An 18570-nucleotide genomic window follows, 5' to 3' on the forward strand; every position below is an offset into this window, starting at 1 on the left:
CAAATCAAAAAGCCAGTTAGAAATGATTATAAGAAGAACATATAAACAAATGCAGGAGCTGTCACTTAGTTGAGAGGATGTTGCCTTAGATTTGTAAGGAATGTAAGGAAGATTTGCTTTTATTGGGTCCTTTTTTACATGTTCATAAATAGAAATTGATAAAATTAATAAATTGTAACTCTTAACTACAATAATTCACAAATACAATCTGTCCTAATTAACAGTGGATTTAACTGGAGGTTCATTTTAGGTTTGCAGTGTAATGTGTTTTTGTAGCTAAGCTGGAGGTAAGTGATTGTTCATTTTGCGTTGTCTTGCAAGGTTACCACATCAACACCAAACAACCATGATGCTTTACAATAACAAACCTTAGCTAAACATGAATGTGAAAGCTAGTTAAAGAAAAAAAAAAGTCGTTGTGGAGCCACAAATCCAGTGAGATGTCTTGATTTGTCATAAAAGACCTAACATAGTACCTCCATACTAATACTCAGTACATCACAAAGGTACAATTTCAAAGATCTCATTCTAAGCATAAATGTTTGCTCAGTTCTCTTTCAAGCCTATTTTAATGATGCTGCTGAAGGGATGTGGGTACATTTCAAACCTAGCCACTGCCTTTGAGTGACATTTATTGTAAATATGAAAAGAAAACAATAATGTCTATTTTGTAATGGTTCTTTGCAAAGGCGTAATAGCACACAATGAGCAATACTGTCACGTTAATCTGAAATGTAGAAATGTGACCGATTCCAAAGAGGACATAAACAGTATTTACACCAACAAACACAAGATTTAACATGTACATTGGATGCTTTCAGTGAGTTAAGTAACTGTATTAACTTGCTTGGGTTTGAGTGTAATTGACAAAGAGACAATTATTTATACTATCATATGTACAAAAATAACCCAGTGGAAAATGGGCGATTCCTGCTGCAGTATAGCAACAGGGGTGTGCTGTCTTCAAGTCATTATGTATAGAAATCATCACTGACTGTAAAACTTCAAACACACCTAAGTTTCATTTGGTTCCATCATCAAATATGGTCAAAGTGGTTTAAAGATTTTCCAAGTAGCAATGCACACACATCACATGTACCTTTGAGGTAAAATAATAATGAAAACAACTAAACAAAAGTGCTTCAACATCTCAGCCTTGATCAGTATTCTCACTCTGATCAGTCAAAAACATAACCTGCCACAGAAAGTTCAGGATAACTTCCAACACAAAAGGAAAAACAAGTGTAAGCCACACATGTAACAGTGTTAATGGTTTGCTTTCCAGTTGCAGATCTGCTGTCATATACATTATTTCAATGAATCCCAAATGTAAAAGACAAATAAAAAAAGGAAAGCCATGTCTAGTTCATGTATAAATTACATAATTGATGATATGAAAGCCTTCATGAGGCAAAACACACCTTGTTTATGTCTTGGTTTATGAAATTTTGGAGTGACTTGGGCTGACATGAATGTTTTATAGTCTGAATCTGAACATTCTTGTATGTCAGAGCACAGCCAGTCCTCCGTCACAGCGGCTGGTGATCATGTTGCCGACCTCAGTCCAAGTATCCAGGTGAGGGTCGTAGATTTCCACAGAGTCCACTGTCACTGGGGCAGAGAAGTCTCTGCTGGCTGCTCTGCCCCCGACTGCATAGAGCAGCCCGTTAACTGCTGACACTGACACGCCTGCACGTGCAGTGGACATTGGGGCCACCTCCATCCATTTTTCCTGAAAGACAACAAAGAGACACAGAGAGTTAAAATCAAAGGAATACCGATATTTCAGTCAAGAACATTCTTGTCATTGTTAAACCATTTATTGCAACAAATGGGAATACAGTTAGACTTGGTGCTGATGGCTCGCTCTTTAAGAGCTCCTTATATTGGCCAAACAGCACGCTACGCCAAACAGGGAGTGCAATGCCGGAAACCCCCTATGCTTGAGCTAGCCCAAGTAAGACACTGAGTAACATTTTAAACTTTTAAAGCCTATTACACTCTAAACTAGAAAATTGGACGCTGGGGTGGAGGTGGCAAAGTTTTGCCAGTGGTAGCAGTGTGAGGCAGCATTGCTGAGGCAGGAAATTAATGAGGAAGGAGTGTTATTTAAAAGGACCAACTTGGTGTGGAATGGCTTACAGACTGTGGTCAGCTGGCTGATTACATGCATTGGGGCATATGACTTCCATGTCCTGCATGAAACAAGACAAAGCTTCATCATCTTTGGTGTTGCTTTACCTCTTCAGGACAATATTTCTCCACTGTCTCCAGAGCACCCAGCGCCTCATTCCAGCCCCCTACTGCGTAGATGCAGTTATTGAGACAGGCAACACCCACGTAGGCTCGACGTGTGACCATAACTGGCAGGGCACTCCATCGGTGGGAGATGGGGTCATACACCTCAGCTGATCGCAGCTCCATCCCTTCGTCACTTATCCCTCCGATCACATAAATGAACCCTGGAGAAAAAACTTTAAATTAGTTGAGAGCTGCAGAGTTCATACAAGAAGAAAAATCAAGGCGTTAAATAGAACATTCTCTCTGCTACATGAGAAATACAATAAAAAGGAAGCACACACCTTGAAGCTCACAGCATCCAAAGTAGTAACGAGGAACTGCCATGCTCCCAATTACCTCCCACTTGTTCTCCTCTGGATCATAGCGTTCCATTGTTTTCCCAATCTCAGAGCCAATCCAACCACCTACAGTACAGTCAGGACAGGACAATGGTTATGAATTAATGATGAACTTAAGTAAGTTCAAAGTCAACCATTCCACTCAGGACATCAGGCTTAGAATCCTGATGCAAATCTACAATCACGACGTGTCGACATCTGTTAATCGATTTGGTTAAAACTAAAGTAAACTGGTTAATTTCAAACACAAAATGTCTATTTTAATTAACATCAATTCCAATAATACCCTTGTTGTGCTCAGTTAAAAATCCAACTCTCTTATGTGTCTTGTATCTCTAAAACCAACATCCTTGTTTGGATGTTTGGTGACTGATATGACCATGCCTTTAAAACTAAAAGTATAGCCTACAAATCTGAGGTTAGACTTATCAGAAGTCATACAAGGCCAAGCAATGTTAGCAGCAAAATGTATGAAATCAATGGAGAATCCCATTAATACCTCCACCTTGTGCTGAGTCCGCTTTGATTAAATAAGACACTAGTAATACCGCAATAATTACCAAGTGCATACAGAGCTCCATGGCAGGGGCAGACGCCAACTCCACAGCGAGGAAAGTTCAGAGATGCAACAGCAGCCCACTGCTTTGTCACTGGATCATATCTCTCTGTGCAGTCAAAAATCATTGAGTCTTTCTCCCCTAGTAAAAGAAAAACATGTTACACTGATAATCCCACAGGCCTTTTTTGGTTACATTTAGATATCACAAGATCAGCTCTCTCACCTCCCACCACGTAGATCATACCCTCTAGAACTGCAACCCCCAGACCACTGCGAGCCTGGTGCAGGGAAGATACTGTGGTCCAGTATTGGTTAAAGGTGTCAAAACGCTCCACACAGCTCAACGCCCGGCTGTCACTCCAACGGCCACCTTGTAACCGAGTGTAACCTCCTAAAACGTCAAAGATTGAGATAAATGTCTGTCATTTTGTTTTGTAAAATTTTAAAAGATTACATTTCAACATGGCTGAATAAGAGGTTTGATAGAGAACCTATGGCATAGAGGTATTTCCTGGCCTTTCGCCTGGGTCTCATCTTGGCTGGTTGTAGTAGACTGAACATCTTATTTTCTTTGGGAGACTTTGTGACTTCAGTGTATTCCTTTAGCAGAGTCTGCAGTGCCACCCTCAGGCTAAAGTCAGTAATACCTTTGAGGAAAGAAAACAGCAGAAATGGTTTGCTGTTGGAGTTTTGTTTTAGATTTCAAAACTAAAAATAATTCAGGTAAAAATAGTGTTGAATATCATTGTGAAATGTACAGTAAATCTTAATAGTGTCTTACCCTCAATGTACTTAAACAGTCTCTGTGGGGAAAGCAAAGGGAAGCGGACCGGTTCCAGCACCTCCACAACATGTTTTTTTCTCTTTGCCATATCTTGGAGAACCCAATCCATGGCTGCAGTGAATACTTGGTACTCATCCTCAATTCTCAACTCCTCACTTCGCAGCAGTCTGACCAACTGATCCTTCGACAGGCCCCTGAACTCATCAGTAACACACACCTACAGGTAGGCAGTTGGAAAAGGCAATGTGTAAGAAGCATTCATCTTGAAATATCTATGTGTGCAAAGGCACTTTTACCAACAAATATGGTGGAAATAAAGTCACAATAAATTGTTGATGGTGTGAATGTAGACAGAAAAAGATGAGATCTCATTACAACTTTTATTTGCTGCTAAGCAGTTACTTTGGGGTCTTACCTCCAGAAAGTGAACATGTATATAGTTCTCAGTAAACTCCAGCATGTCCATGCAGGCAATCTGCTCCAGAAATTGAAATATGCCCACACAGTTGGACGGGTCCATGTGGCCCTTCAGAAACTCTCCACAAACAGACACCACCTCATTCAGCTGCAACATGTCTGCTGCGACCATAAGCTCCTGCACGTTCTCCACAGTCACACTGATCATCCCTGTTAGGAAGAAAAGTATATATTTTCACTAAGAATAGTACAATCGTACAAAGGTATACAGATATCATTTAAGAAGATGATGGATTGATGCCGACCTGTGTATATGAAGTCAAGCAAGACCTCAAATACTTCAGTTTCCACACCGAGGAGCTGCACCTCTTCTTTATCTGCCTCGCTCATCCCACCAGAGAACAAGGCAGAGAAATATGGGCTGCTGGCAGCCAGCACCAGCCTGTGGACCCTGAAGACTTTGCTGCCGACCTTCAGCCCCACGTCGCAGAAGTCAGTGCGAAGCCGCATTTTGTTCATCTGGGCCAGGATGAGTCTGGCATAGCGGTCTGAGGCCAGCAGAGCCTGCTCCGATGTCTGGGTTGCCATGGCAGCTGCATCACCACCACTACCACCACCACAGCCAGGGGATGTTGACTGACAGATGGAGGACATGGCAGCTGGGGCAGGACTCTGTTACCATGGAGACCAGCGTCTCAGCCCAAAGCAGGCCTGAAAGACATAGGAGCTGACCGCAACAATAATCCACAGAGTTGATTGTTGTGTGGCAACAAACAATTATGACTTTATCAGCAAATATTGTATCATACACGTATACAACATGTCTGCCTCGACTGCTCAGTGGTGAATCACAGTGGGGCAATAATATGAAAGTCACTGTCCATCTCAAAGTTACTATTTTGTCTATAAAAACACAACTCCTGTCGCCGTTAGCACGACATGCTAACCATCAGAGACAACATTATTTAACGCTTAAACTATCCCTACATACGTCGACAGCTCCTCTAACCATCACAAAGACTGTCAACTCATAGACGATCACGCACATTTATACAAAACATGCAGTGTTTTCGCTTGTTCCAGCTGCAACTCACCCATAAGTTTACTGATTTGGACACACGGGCAACTTCCGTCGCCCTGCACTGTCAATCTTCCATTCTGGATCGACTGCACTGGCCTTAAAGCTCCAGTCACAACTAATCGACTCCCAGAAATCATCCATTCCAACTTTGTATCAACAACAACCGTTGTTTTACTTTGTCAGGGGCACAAACCTTTGTTCACACGACGGCTTTTTTTATTTTATTTTTTAAATGTATTATTGTTTTTATTGGGGCATAATTTACGAGTACACACATGCCTTGTTACAACATTCAACACCAGGTGGCAGTGTTACCCTAAACAAGCAGTTTAACAAATGGAAGTCCTTGACAAGAAACCACAAAAACCTACCATGTAAATTATCATAGTATTCTTACCATGTCAGCCCCCAGCAGAATGGTAATTTTAGATGTAGCTGTGCTCCAATGTGTTGGCTGCAAAGTCGAGCCAGCGACCTAGCCTACTCTTAGACGGTGGCAATGGGTAGTCCGGTTTGTTTTAATCAGTAGCTTTGTATCAAATTAGTTTAAATATTATGTTGGAAACCTGTTATTACATTCAGAACTCAAGCACTGCTCGTGCTCATTAAATCAGTCTGGTCAACTGCACTGAGGTGAAAAACACCTCTGAAAGGCACTTTGAAATATCCAAGTATATGTCACATCCAGTAAAATAATCTGTCATACACTTGAAATACGTAAAGTGACGAAACATCTGTCACTTTTGACTTTCAATTTTAGCAACTGCACTGTGGCAATGAGAATGAAACCACCCGTGTGGTGCCACCAAACCTGGCCTATTATAATTCAGAGATAGTCATGTGTCAACCTGGCCACCATTTTAGCTACACCCTTATTTCCCTCTTGTTGGCCTGTATTATTAAGTATGTCTTGTTTCATTGAAGGACACCTCAACTGAACAAATGGCTCACTCAGTATAAAGAGATTTAAGTAGTTTGTGAACATGAAGCAGTAATGCACGCTTCAAATAAAACTACAAATGCAACACTATCAAGTGTCTTGTTCACTCGATTTTCACTGCAAATCTCCTAATCAGTAAACTTATAAACTATTTATATATATATGTTTTTGTTGCCATTTACAGCAATATCATTTAGAACCAATCCTCTTTATATAATACTTATCAAAAGTCTACCAGAATAACAAATTATTGATGATTAAAATGTATAATTTATTCTTAAATTAAGCTCTTTTTTCACTTGTGACTCGTTTACTTTCCACAAGAGACTGTGTGTGTTTTTATCACACTACATATTTTTTAGCATTCATGAGGTGATCAGAGCTTCATTGCCATTTCATTAATGTTCAACAACAACAAAAAATGTCTATTCAATTGAGGGATGATACACACTGGTGAGGGACATGCAGGTTCTCCACAGTTATTATCTTTTGTGTCTAGCTTCATAAGAATTATTTGTCATATGTTTCCATTGCCTCTTGTTCTTTACACCGCTGCTGGGGCAGGTGTCGCTTGTAAAACAGGTTTTAATAAGCGGGTGAGGAGTTTAAATGAACTCAAATGAAGTGACACAGACATATTTTATTTTTGCTTTGCATGGCTGTGGTCTCTAATTCTTTCCTCTAGGTAATGTTTTTGCTCATCAAGAGCAAGATAATTATTTTCACTGATCACCATGTCTCCCTATATGGTGATGGGAAGCCGTCCCTTGTTTGCGTAGCTCGCAGAATCTCCCATGTAGAGGCAGAAAAAGTAAGTGGTGTGAGGGTCATTCTATGGAAAGTGGTTGCTGTAATTGCTGTTCTGTTTTAAGTGTAGGGTTTGTCTGACTTTTTCATCAGGGCTCTTTCCCCTGCGATATGTTGCTTTTAACCAGGAAAGAAAAACATTATGGGGTGAAATTGACAGCTCAAGGGTTCTTATGGAATAAGTAGAGTTCAGAGTTTGCCGAGTGCTTTTATTGGCTTTAAATCAAAAATCATACAAAGGTAATTAAAAAAAAAAAAAAACAGTGTTTGGGATTTTGAAACATTCCTTCCATAACATTAACCCTTACATACCCTGGTTATGATACATGTTCCTTCTTATACAATAGTATTAAAGTTATCATGACTGCAATCCGTCAGTTAAAATCAAACAAGGCTTCAGCTTCACCTGACAGGACCTGCGAAAGGTGTAACCCTTATCTTGGCTCAGGCCACCACCTGCAATGTACATACAGCATTATGCTTTCAGACTGAGCTGGTTTCTGATTTGAACTTCCTTGCCATCTGTCCTGCAGACAGTGTCAGAGTCTGTGCCTTCATTGCCTTGCTGGCCACATGCCTGCTGGTTCTTTTTTAATCTATTTGAGAGCTGAGCTTCTACGATGAGACTGAGAGCTTGACAGACACTGTGGTCCTTCATCTATTACAGCTAATTTTTTTTTCCCTTGAAGAATGGTTGCACAACATAATAAGGGGGTGTCTCAGGTTAAATTAGGAGGAACTCATGCATACTTTTTGGGCATTTATCCAAAACGTAATTTATTATTTTGAAGTGGTAATGCTTTCCTGTTGCCCTATATGTTCCAAACAAGTGGAATACTTTCCACCCATGCCTGAGCTGGTGGCTGCAATTCGGATTTTGATGTGGATCTTAACTGGCAATGCTCCTGAATTTGTCAGCAAACACTAGTATGTTATCACTTCACAAGAGCTGGCTCAGTGTCACCTCTCATCTCACTGAGCTCCTTACTCCAATCACTGTCACCACGTTTAACGAAATGACCGGTCATTTTAGATTTGGAGGCATCCACTGCATTAGCGTGAAGAGAGGCCACAATAAATATCATTGTAAATATCAAAACAGCAGAGCATTATAAATCTTATAATCAACCAAGTTAAGTAGAGAAAAAGTGTTAAGGTGCAACTTATACATTGCACCTATTATATTCAGCTTTGGCAATTTACTGTAGTTTTCTATTTATTTGTGAAGCAAGAAAACTCAGCAATATTAAACTGGGTCACCAAAGGACGTGTGGTTCAACAGTACCAAGACACTTAATAATTAGGTTATCCTAGATATTTGGACAGTAATCAGTAATGAGTGTTAAGTCTTGTAGCCGTTTTTTTGGACAATTCTTTAAAAGGATAAGCAGGATATTGAAAGGTCCGATGTTCAACATTATTTACTAGGGTTTATTGGCAGAAATTGAATTTACTACCCATTGGCATGTTTACATTTTGTATAATTGTTTTATCATAAAAAATGTTCCTACTCTAACCCTAACCCTAACCCCTGACCCTGTGTCTTTTGCCCTGGGCAAGGCCTGTGCTGCTCCACCATGTTTCTACAGCAGTCTCTTTCACATTTTTGTGAAATGATACTATACAAAGGAAACGAAGGGTGAGCAGGTAAACGAGAAGCACCAGGGGTGAGTTGTTTTTTTATTCTCCAGTCTTACCATTAGATGCCACTAATCCTAACACATTGGCCCTTCAAGAGAAGGGAGCGGGAATGGAAAAACTTATGTAAAAACTTCCTTTTCAGTGTGAACCTGCGGTGATGTACATCCTTTTCCATTACACTGTCAAGCTTGGAAACACTCTCAGGTTAATTAGCTATTTCTTGACCTCAAGGACTCAGTTTTGTGCGCACACAAACACACACACACACACACACACACATACATACAGCAAACGCCATCAACTGACTTTTAAATGAGGTTGTGTAGGGAAAGTCTTCAAAGAAAATCTGGGAAATGTGCCCCTCCTATGTTTAATGGTTCAGTCCGTAGGATATATGTTGCTTGGCAGGCAACAGCATCTTGCCTTCAGCCTATAAAACTGCTATAATGTGAGCCACTAGTAAAAGAGTGAGGGGAAAAAAATTGCTCTCTTATCGATTCTGCCCCTAACATAGCAACTGGCCGCTGATTGGCTGACGCTCCGCACATTCCCAGCCTCTCATTGGCTGGAGGCGTAGCGTGGAGACGGTGGAATCGGACGGAGACAGAAGGGAAGGAGGGAGCGGATTGGTTGCAGCCAAACTGAAAGCGAAAACCTCGTCGTCTACTGAAAGTGTGCAGCCACTGGTGTGTGTGTTTTAGGCGTGACTCCAAAGGTAATTCGTCCCCCACCCTCCTCCCCCTTCTGCCCCCTTCCTCCCACCAGCAGCAGCCAGCCCAGGACTTATTTAAAATGAGAAATATGAAGCTGAACTACTATGAATTTAAACGAGCGAGCTCTATGGCTGAGGCCTGTTGGCAAGGAAAAAGAAAAGGAGGAAAGCTGAGAAGGTTTCCGTGTGTGTATGAGTCAGGGGGGGAAAGGGAAAGAAAGGCGTGGGGGGTTGGGTTTTTACATAGATTAAACTCAGACACAGGGAGCAAAGGAACATTAAAAAAGGAAAAGAGAAAAGAGTGAGCAGTGTCAGCTTTGGTGTATCTAGGCAGGAGTGTGCTTCTGGTAAAAAGGGAAATGTAGCAAAGGCTCAGCATGACCTTTTCAGCCTTTATTTTTTTTATATCCTGTGCAGGAGTTTGAGTAATGCCCCCCCCTTTTTTGAATACTTTTTCCTGTCCCTCCTCTTTTCCTGTCTGTCTACCCCCACACACTTTCTCTACCCACTCTCTCGTTGTCTTATGCAGGCAGAGGGTGACTCAGCGCTGGTACAGTCTGTCCTATGTGTCTGTCTCCCCTGCATCTGGTCCATCCTGGCAGAGCGTGCATGTCGCCTGTCCGCCACCAGCTCCCTATGCTGACACAGGTAAGAGGGAGTAATCCATGCCCTGGAACTGAGACTCTGCACCAGTACATCCCTGCCTTCTGTTCCTCATTAATCCCTACCTAACACAGGCCTCATGTGATGGTTGAGAGAGGCCACCTGTTACTCTGGTCACAGAAGGCCAGTGGTGATGTCACTCAGGGTCATCATCATCTTTACAACAGTCATCAGTACCCACCATATCTCATATTGTAGATAGAACTCAAGCTTTAGTTAAATAAAATATGTGATATGCTTCCGTCCTCCAAATATTGAAAGTAGGTTCATCACGATGGAGCAAAATCTGTAAGTTTGGGTCTCCACAGAAGGATAAAAAGGTGCGATGTGATGAAGCAAATAAAGAAAAGAGGCAGTAGCTGCTGATACATGGCCGCGTTTTGCTGCTGCTTCCCGTCTATTATTGTAGTAACATTTGCTGCTGACGCTAAGTCGAGGAATGCTGTGGTTTCCTCATCAGTCCACACATACTTCCTCTCATCCACCTTTTCTTCAATTTTTCCAATGCACTGAAATGCGGAAGCTGGAGCGTCGTTTCAATAATGTGAGATTTTTTTTTCTTTTGTTCACTAAATCTGTTTTCATTGCATTCATGTTTCATTGATATGGTAGCTCTTTTTCTTTTTAAGCTCCCTCAGGCATAAAAGTATTTATGCGGTACTTCAAGATAGTTTCTGTATTTCCATCCAGTTTTATGCACAAATCGAAATGTGCATAGAAACCTGCTGATGGAAACCCACATATTTTTTTTCTTTTAAATTATCAGAGTTGCTGACAGTGTGATAAAGTTTGGGAGACAAAACTCAAGCTGCTCTCGAGCTGGCTGGTACCAAATGTTTACAGTCGAGCTGCATTCCTTTCACAGGACCATAAAAAAAGTTGCTTCAAAATCTTGCATGTTCCCAGTGAAGTAGATTTAAACTTCAACAGGGGCAGGACAGAGCAGAGAACAGGGCCTGCACATATCCTGCTATTGTTTTTATGGCTTCCTTTCTCTTCCATCTGTTCACAGTCTGTCCTCCACCACCCTCGCTGCCTCCCGTCTCTCCTTCCCCGAGAATAAGCTCATCAAAGTTCAGTGCTTCTATGGTAAGAGAAGGTACAATTAAATAAGTAACTCATTCTGTCTTTTATCCTAAAATGATGTTACCCTTAAAATAAGTCGGTAGTCATTCTGTCTTTTTCCTACCTGGAAAAAAAAGACAACAACACATAATAGCCTCTAAAATGTTTTATGTGTGACACTAAATTATGACACAGAGCAAAGTATCAGCTTTGGACTGTGAATAAAAAGCAATGAATGATGCAGGTTGACAAAACCCTCATCAGTTTATTGTCTTTCAGCAAGAAAAAGGTCAGGATCTCACATTGCTTAGCTTCACCCGAGGAGTTTCCTCAGTCCCCCAGTGGAGTTATATTTTTATAAGAGGCTTAATCACCCTCCTTTCATAAACCAACTTCGGAAATACATTTTACAGTTTCTCTGTACAGAGTATCTATTGTCCTCAAACTTGAAAAATGTGCCAAGTTCAACATGGATTCCTTTCCTCTTAAGCTATGTAGGCTGCATGTCATGAAAAACATTCATAGCTTGAGCAATGCCACAGTTCAAGTAATGGAGGCAGGATACATCCGGACCTCTGGCAGTTCACACAAACATCGGAGGCCACATCACACTGACACCACCAAAGAGAGTGCATTTTTGTGGCAAATGTCAACCTCTCATAACAGCATTACCTTCACCACCATCATCATCGTCGTCATACATTGCAACAATAGAAATACTGTTGGATTGCACTTTCTTCAAGCTTTCATTTTGTGGCATGTTTATAGAAAAAATATATATAGAATACAAAAAGCTTATACTTCTTTGAGTAACAGAATATAACATACAGTACTTCAGATTATGTTTTGATCAGCACATCAGCAGGTGTACATGAATTGCCCTCCCCTTGCCCAAATGCGTTTATCGGACAAAACAGGGATGTAGATTTGCTCACTATTAAGTGCTTTGGTCGATGGGTATAACATTGAATATACTCTTACAATGGTATTCTACAGGATGTTAATGCTACATACGTATCCACTGTATATGAATATTTACTTATTAGGAAAGGGGAAAATTGTCAAGGTGTTCCACAGACTTTCACATATTCACACCTGGGATTTAGCCAAGAACGGTTTGGTCCACCATGATGGAATCAGCCTGTGTACAGCACCATTTACCTCCCCTCACGAATGCAGTAAGTAGTAGTAACCTAGTATATATCCATCATATCCATCAAATTTTAATAGCTGTATTAATTTTAACTAGGTAAAAGGACATCTCTAGCAACAGTAAGTCAACTTGTAAAAGCTGAAGTCAAACAAAGGTGCAGCACCTGACATTAGTGAGCAATTTTCTGGTTGTCAACATCCCCAAAGAAAGTGTCCACTAAACAAAACAGCAATAAATGAAGTACAATTTTTTTTGAAAGCTTAAACAGTCTCTTTTGAAAACAAACAAACAAAGTTCAAGCTGACATTCAAGTCCGGTCCCACTTCAATTCTGTGAAATCTCATTCACAAAAAACAAAAAAAAAACAAAAAAAAAAAACGATGGAATCGCTGTAGTGCAAAATGTTACACTATGCACCTCGATGCAGTCGTTTTCGCAGGATACAGTAAACATGTCCTTTTGTCTCTCGGCTGGATTACATTTCTGGAGCTGCAGGCGGGAGTCCGGCTGTGTGTTTTGGAGTTTGTAAGAGTTTGTGTTCCTCTGCACGTTGAGAAGGTGAGGATGCAGCTTTGGCGTGCACTGGATGTGACAGCCGAACATCCAGGGCGTCATTGTGTTGCGCTAAAGAGTGCAGGCGATAGTGCAGGACAAGGTCTTTCAGTGAGCAGTGGACGTCATAGGGCTCAGCAAAGCCATATCCATGTGGTGTGCTGTAGATCATGCAATGCTTCACTTCTTTATTCACACTAAAGCAAATGAAAAAAAGACATTCCGTCATCGACTGCCACACAGTTACAGTATGATCAATATTCCTCTCAATGACTTCTTTTTACTCCACTTTCCATAATGATACTCACACAACAGAGCAGGCGTAGCATCCCTGTTTGCTGCTTTCGCGGATGAGGAACGTTCCAGGAGCTTTACCTTCAAGCATCTCCTCAGCCTGCGTCCGACTCATTTCTCCAACAAACCAACTCGTCTCATCCTGATGCGGCAAATTCTTCTCATCCCCTTTCAGGACATATGTGCTGGAAAAGACAAGAGTCTCCATTAAAATAATGCCTCTGTGCCATCTCTGCAGTTGTTGTTCAAGTAATTGGTCACATTCTTCATTCTTAGATTCTGGAGAGAATTTAATAGCACTTACTCATCGAGGCTGTCACTCTGTATCCCCAACCAGTCATTGATGCGTTTCTGCCGCACACCTTTGTGATTAAGCCAGCTGCAAACAGAAGTGTAAAGGAATGCTTAATTTCTTCTCATGATTTTAAGTTGCCAAACTAAATTCGCTTAAATGATTTACCACACAATATTCTGACAACACTTACTTCAGGTACTGGTCTCTGATGTTGCGTAGCTGGATGAGATCAGGTCGCAGGCTGTTTATCTTCCTGTCTGTCTCTCTGTAGTCCTCCACCTGCGTTCTCAAGTCTTCCTCCAGATGGATTTTACTGTCGTAGATCTCCCCAAGACGACACTTCAGCTTATCATAATTTATCAGGAAGCTAGAGGTGGAAAGTAAAGGTCATGAGTCTGGCCAGAGTTCAAGGGTAAATAGTCTGCATGCATCTTAAATTCGACTAAATTTGGTGATATGTGATGATGTCATGAATTACCTCTCCAGATCTGTGTCGGCTCCCTCAAACAGATTGTTCATTTCAAACTCCTCTCCGTAGCGCTCCTGTTCACGACACTGCTCCTCGAAGATGAGCATTGTCTCGTTAAATGCCTCAATCGCCGTTCTCTTCATTTGTATTTCCTGCAACATGGCAAATACATCCAGTAAGAAAAAAAAACCCACTGATAATGCTTCTGTTACAAAACAGAAATGATATTTTTCAGAGATAATCAACTTTGTCATTTTAAACTGAGTTTTTACCTGTGAGGTCTTTGTGAAGGCTTTGTAAAGACAGTCAAACTCCCTCGACTTCTCTTCGTACTGACAGTGAACCTCCTTCAGCTTTCGTCCAGCGACATCAACATTGTCTTCTTTCACCTGATGTCAAACAGTACACTTCATCAGATCAGGTACATTTCATTGCGCTCTGTATTTAACACAAATCTGAATTATCCCACCTCAAACATGTTAGTGATAGGGGAGATAAAATAATAGTTCACCTGCTGGAAGCGGGACACAGGATGGGTGAGCATCAGATCCAGTGTGGCGTTATATTCTACGAGCGGATGGTGCTGATAGTACAAGATTAGCTCCACCACCGAAGTGAATGTCAGGGGGTCAGAGAAGCCGTATTTCCCATCGTGGTGGTAAATTTTGATCAGCCGGTTGTGCCCATCTTTCCTGGAAGAGAGCAGCGCCCAAAAACAGATTAAAATAAATAAAATCAAAACCTGAGATGATAGCTATTAAATCGCCAGTTGTCTTTTGCGTCTGCTGCTTACCTCAGGGTCAGCGTAAAGTCTCCTTGCAGCTTTGTGGATGCGTCACGCACTAAAAAGGAGCCATCAGGTGTGTCACGGAGCTTCTCATTGACCTCATCCCTAAGAAAAAAAAACAGTTCATGTAAGTTAGATTATACCAATATGTAAAAAAGCAACACTTTCTTATCAGTGTGCTGTTTTAAAACACGTGACTTTTAAAGATTAAGTTACCTGGTGACGTCTCCCCAGTACCATTCAGCATCCTGTAGTGAACATTCAGGCGTTGAGGGGCAGTTGTTGTTCATGGTGGAAGACAAAGGCTTTGATGACCTGGGAGGGAGAGCTGCGAGCAAAAAGGAAAGGAATGATAAGAAAGCTATTTTTTTTTGTTTTTAAACTACCAGGATGATAGTTTTTTTTTTTTTTAAATCTAGTTTAGTATTGTAACTGGTGTAATTCCTCTGTAACCCCCTCCTCCCCAGCACACACGCTCTGTCACACCTACTTGATGGAGCCTGTCAAGTTATAGGGACAAGCCCAGACATGTTTCTAAGAGATCGCTTGAGGAGTAATTAACATGATGTGAAGAGTTGTCAGCACTAAATAAAGGAAATGTGGTAGTAACCGTTCTTTTTTTTGTTTTGTTTTGTTTTAATTTGACCAAATATTCTCATTATTAGGTGTTTAACTACCTGTAACAAAGTAGAGAAAGTCCAGGTTCTAACCCGTGGCACAGTCCCTCTTGGCATAAGAACGATTACATTGCCTGTAAATGTGTGTTTGAAACCTTTAGCACCACACCTCCTTTCTTTAAACCATTGCCCACTTGCAGGTCCTCATAAGTTTTCCATCAGCCTCTGAAGTAAAAGAAAATATCTGAGTCTGGCCAAAGGACTAAGCGTTTTCCTAAAAATGAAAAAGGAGGGCAAACCGCATCAAGAGGAGGTGAAGGGCGATATATTTCACTGCAGGACAAAAGTGCCTTTCATGAGGCAGTTCGAGTGAATACAAGAGCACCTCAGAGAGGAGAAAATGTGGGTTTCTCCCACCATCCGCTCTCCTCTTTTTCTGACCTTAAAATAAACAAAAGGCAGGTGTAGCAGCACAGTGGCAGGCACAAAACGAAAAGCTGCGGTTCCTGAGCTCAGCAAAATTAAACCTGCACACCTTCCCCTCTCGGTCTGCTGCCAAGAAACTCTTACTGGCTTCCAAAGCCCACTTTGCGCATACCAGCACAGACAAGAGCCATGCATGCAAATGATGAAAAGAACTGATGAAATAAATGTGGTGTGTGTGTGTGTGTGAGGGCACGCATATGTTGCATTATATAATGTGTGTGTATGTAAATATACACATGTGTGTTGTAACTTTGTTGTAATACCATATACATTGTAGTTAATCAAAGGCTACTTTGATGCATTTAATGTACGTGGACTTGTGTTGTAATTTACTTTGCGTCAAACAGAATTGTGTGCAGACAGTTGTTTGTAGTGAGACATGACAGGCCCTGTATTAACAGACTGTGAGAACAGTGTAATAACGCCGCGGTCAGATGACAAATGTCAATAATAAAACCAAAGTGTACGTAAGTTGCCGGAGTTTAAGTCATGAGACGAGCTGTCTCGTCTGCTCGCCTCTAGCCTACTTCCAGAGCTGGCGCACAAATTAAGCACGGTTGGCTGCGGAGGAGAACAAAGCGCTCGTTTCATGCGGCGCTAATTAACGCAGCCTCGGTTATATTCCTCTCAAACTGCCGTGTCACCGCTGCCAAAGCCCCGCATTGTCTCCGGTCCTGCACCGCGAGGAGGTGCTCGGCCGCGGTGCGTTTCTCTGTGCGAGTTTTGTCATCTGCGCCGGGACAAAAGAAAAGAGGCAAAGCCACTGCGCCTGATCCACAGAAAGGTATTACGTAATTGGCAAGTGAATTGCGCTATGCATGCCTGGGCATTGCCAGTGGGGGGAGAGCAGCGCCGAGGACCTCTCCATTAGTATCACAGACAGTTCATAAGATGACACCAGCAGCAAAGATGTACAAAAATGACACAGGGATAATTATAACATTTTAAAGTAAAGCAGATTCCGTGCCCCACAGAACAGACAATGGCTGCGTTTAACCCTAACTTACCTGGTGGCGCTTGATCCATTTCGATGTAGAATAAGCCTTCAGGAGGAAACACCATTCCTGTTTCACAAGAGTATTCCAGGTTGATGTTGTTGTCTTTGCGCACAAAATAAAAAAAAGAAACAATGCACGTATGTTACATGGACCTAGTTTAGGCTGTTCAGTGCATTCGCAGACGCCACGTCCTACATAGATGTGGACAAAAAGCAAACTCCTTCACATCCGAGTCCAGAAAAAATCCCGGTGTCCAAATGTCTCCCCTCAACATAGCCTGTATAATTGGGGATTGTAATGACTTTTTTTCCTTCTTCGGGCGCATCGATTGTCAGTGCGTGTATTGTCTCTATGCACTGGAGCTCTACTTTACTTCATCTCGGAAGTAGAGCGACTTTAAAGGGCTGTTCTCGTCATCTTGGTACAGTCCAAACTGCTGCTACAGTAAGGGAGGGGGGGTGTTCTTTTTTCCTCTTGGATTATTTGTCATGTAAAGCGCACACAGTCAATTTTACATTGCACGTGCGAACCGTAGACACAATGTATCTATTGAATATGTGAAATAATCATTAATTTTTGTTCTTCTTCATGTACAGTTCTGTCGTGTATCTTACATCAGAACCCCCCCTAACTTATAATGGTACATTCCGGGTCGTTTCATTCAACTCTCCTCTGGCTGTACAGTAATAGCAGAAAAATTCCGTGAATGGAAAAGAAAAACCTGGTCTATTAACTTGCACCATAAAAAAATAACAGGATCTAGCTGTATGCTGTACATGGATTTATAATAATAATTATTATTATAATAATAATAATAATAACAGTAGAAAAAGAGCACGTTCCTGTTCCTGTCACTTCTGTTGTGCCGTAGAGTGACTAGGTTGCAATAAAATGACATCATGCTTTATGTTTTATGGTAATTAAACTGTGTTCAGGTGTTTGGCACCCAGAACGCACCAGGCATAGACTCTTTTGTTTGAGAGGCAACAAAGTAGCCTGCCGAGTTGGCATGCGTGTATTAAATTCTTGTTGAGCTTGTCTAACATGTTTAGCAACAAAAATGACATCTTGACTGTCACCACTCATAATTATTGCCGCGCTGAGATCATCGGGTTGAAGACACAATAGGCAATAGCAGGTGTGTTAACACCTGTAGACTCACCAGCGCCTCGAAGATGAATGTAGGGCAGAAAGAAATGTTTATTTAATGGTGTTTCTATCAGAATGTGCTAGAAATGGCCACAAGAGGAGCATTTTTTTTCCCCCTTATATGATCATGTTGGTTGAATACATGCATCATTGTTAGTACTTGAGACAGGATGGCATTGTGCTGTACATTTAAACAACCAACGGCTCCTCCACCAGCTCACATTTGTGGCTGCAGGGAGAGTGAAACAAGGTCTGCATGGTCAGAGGTCTGTCTCTGTTGGTGTCCAAGCGTTTATGGCTGCTCCCCTTTTGACCCAAGGACAGGGAGTCAGGAGATGTAATTGCCTCCGGCATTCCTTTTTCTCATCAGTAAGACGAGTCTTTCCTGCATCCACTCAGTGTCCATGAAAAGTACTTTGGTAACTGCTACAATGGAGCAAGCTATAGCAAGAGAGCACAAGG

The 18570-nt window shown here is 41.5% G+C and overlaps 2 protein-coding genes and 1 long non-coding RNA gene across 5 annotated transcripts; 1 reads left to right on the forward strand and 2 right to left on the reverse strand.

The window, feature by feature from the left end:
- Positions 1 to 103: 103 nt before the first annotated feature.
- Positions 104 to 5561, reverse strand: ipp (intracisternal A particle-promoted polypeptide). 3 transcript variants are annotated; one of them, XM_058628379.1, is made up of 10 exons: positions 5494 to 5561; positions 4705 to 5126; positions 4398 to 4609; positions 3980 to 4199; positions 3690 to 3845; positions 3422 to 3589; positions 3200 to 3337; positions 2583 to 2705; positions 2242 to 2462; positions 104 to 1732 (listed from the first exon to the last, which is right to left on the reverse strand). In XM_058628379.1, exons 2-10 carry the CDS (start codon positions 5051 to 5053, stop codon positions 1508 to 1510), a joined length of 1812 nt encoding a protein of 603 aa, XP_058484362.1. In that variant the 5' UTR covers positions 5054 to 5126; positions 5494 to 5561; the 3' UTR covers positions 104 to 1507. The 3 variants fall into 3 exon arrangements, with proteins under 3 accessions (XP_058484362.1, XP_058484369.1, XP_058484355.1); XM_058628386.1 differs by having other exon boundaries at positions 4705 to 5071; positions 5494 to 5554; XM_058628372.1 differs by having other exon boundaries at positions 4705 to 5545.
- A 3901-nt stretch (positions 5562 to 9462) lies between these two features.
- LOC131468321 (uncharacterized) lies at positions 9463 to 11508 on the forward strand. The gene is made up of 3 exons (XR_009241695.1): positions 9463 to 9583; positions 10110 to 10228; positions 11256 to 11508. It is a non-coding gene; the product is annotated as an uncharacterized LOC131468321 (long non-coding RNA).
- A 45-nt stretch (positions 11509 to 11553) lies between these two features.
- On the reverse strand, positions 11554 to 17335 carry LOC131468312 (phosphatidylinositol 3-kinase regulatory subunit gamma-like). Its single transcript, XM_058642404.1, has 11 exons — positions 17112 to 17335; positions 16969 to 17025; positions 15075 to 15186; positions 14865 to 14963; positions 14583 to 14763; positions 14344 to 14460; positions 14081 to 14223; positions 13793 to 13969; positions 13612 to 13686; positions 13322 to 13492; positions 11554 to 13210 (listed from the first exon to the last, which is right to left on the reverse strand). Exons 2-11 carry the CDS (start codon positions 17021 to 17023, stop codon positions 12937 to 12939), a joined length of 1404 nt encoding a protein of 467 aa, XP_058498387.1. The 5' UTR covers positions 17024 to 17025; positions 17112 to 17335; the 3' UTR covers positions 11554 to 12936.
- Positions 17336 to 18570: the final 1235 nt, after the last annotated feature.

Source organism: Solea solea, chromosome 1 (assembly GCF_958295425.1).
Source record: "Solea solea chromosome 1, fSolSol10.1, whole genome shotgun sequence".
In the NCBI taxonomy this organism is placed as follows: Eukaryota; Metazoa; Chordata; class Actinopteri; order Pleuronectiformes; family Soleidae; genus Solea; species Solea solea.

Coding starts and splice junctions, on each gene's coding strand:
- ipp (XM_058628379.1), bottom strand. CDS start 5,053: ATGTCCTCCATCTGTCAGTCAACATCCCCTGGCTGTGGTGGTGGTAGT. Junction 4,200..4,397: donor TACATGTTCACTTTCTGGAG/GTAAGACCCCAA, acceptor GCCTACCTGTAG/GTGTGTGTTACTGATGAGTT. Junction 2,463..2,582: donor TGGATGCTGTGAGCTTCAAG/GTGTGTGCTTCC, acceptor TTTTTTCTCCAG/GGTTCATTTATGTGATCGGA.
- LOC131468312 (XM_058642404.1), bottom strand. CDS start 17,023: ATGGTGTTTCCTCCTGAAGGCTTATTCTACATCGAAATGGATCAAGCG. Junction 15,187..16,968: donor AATGGATCAAGCGCCACCAG/GTAAGTTAGGGT, acceptor TTTTGCTCGCAG/CTCTCCCTCCCAGGTCATCA. Junction 14,461..14,582: donor CTGTGTCCCGCTTCCAGCAG/GTGAACTATTAT, acceptor GTTTGACATCAG/GTGAAAGAAGACAATGTTGA.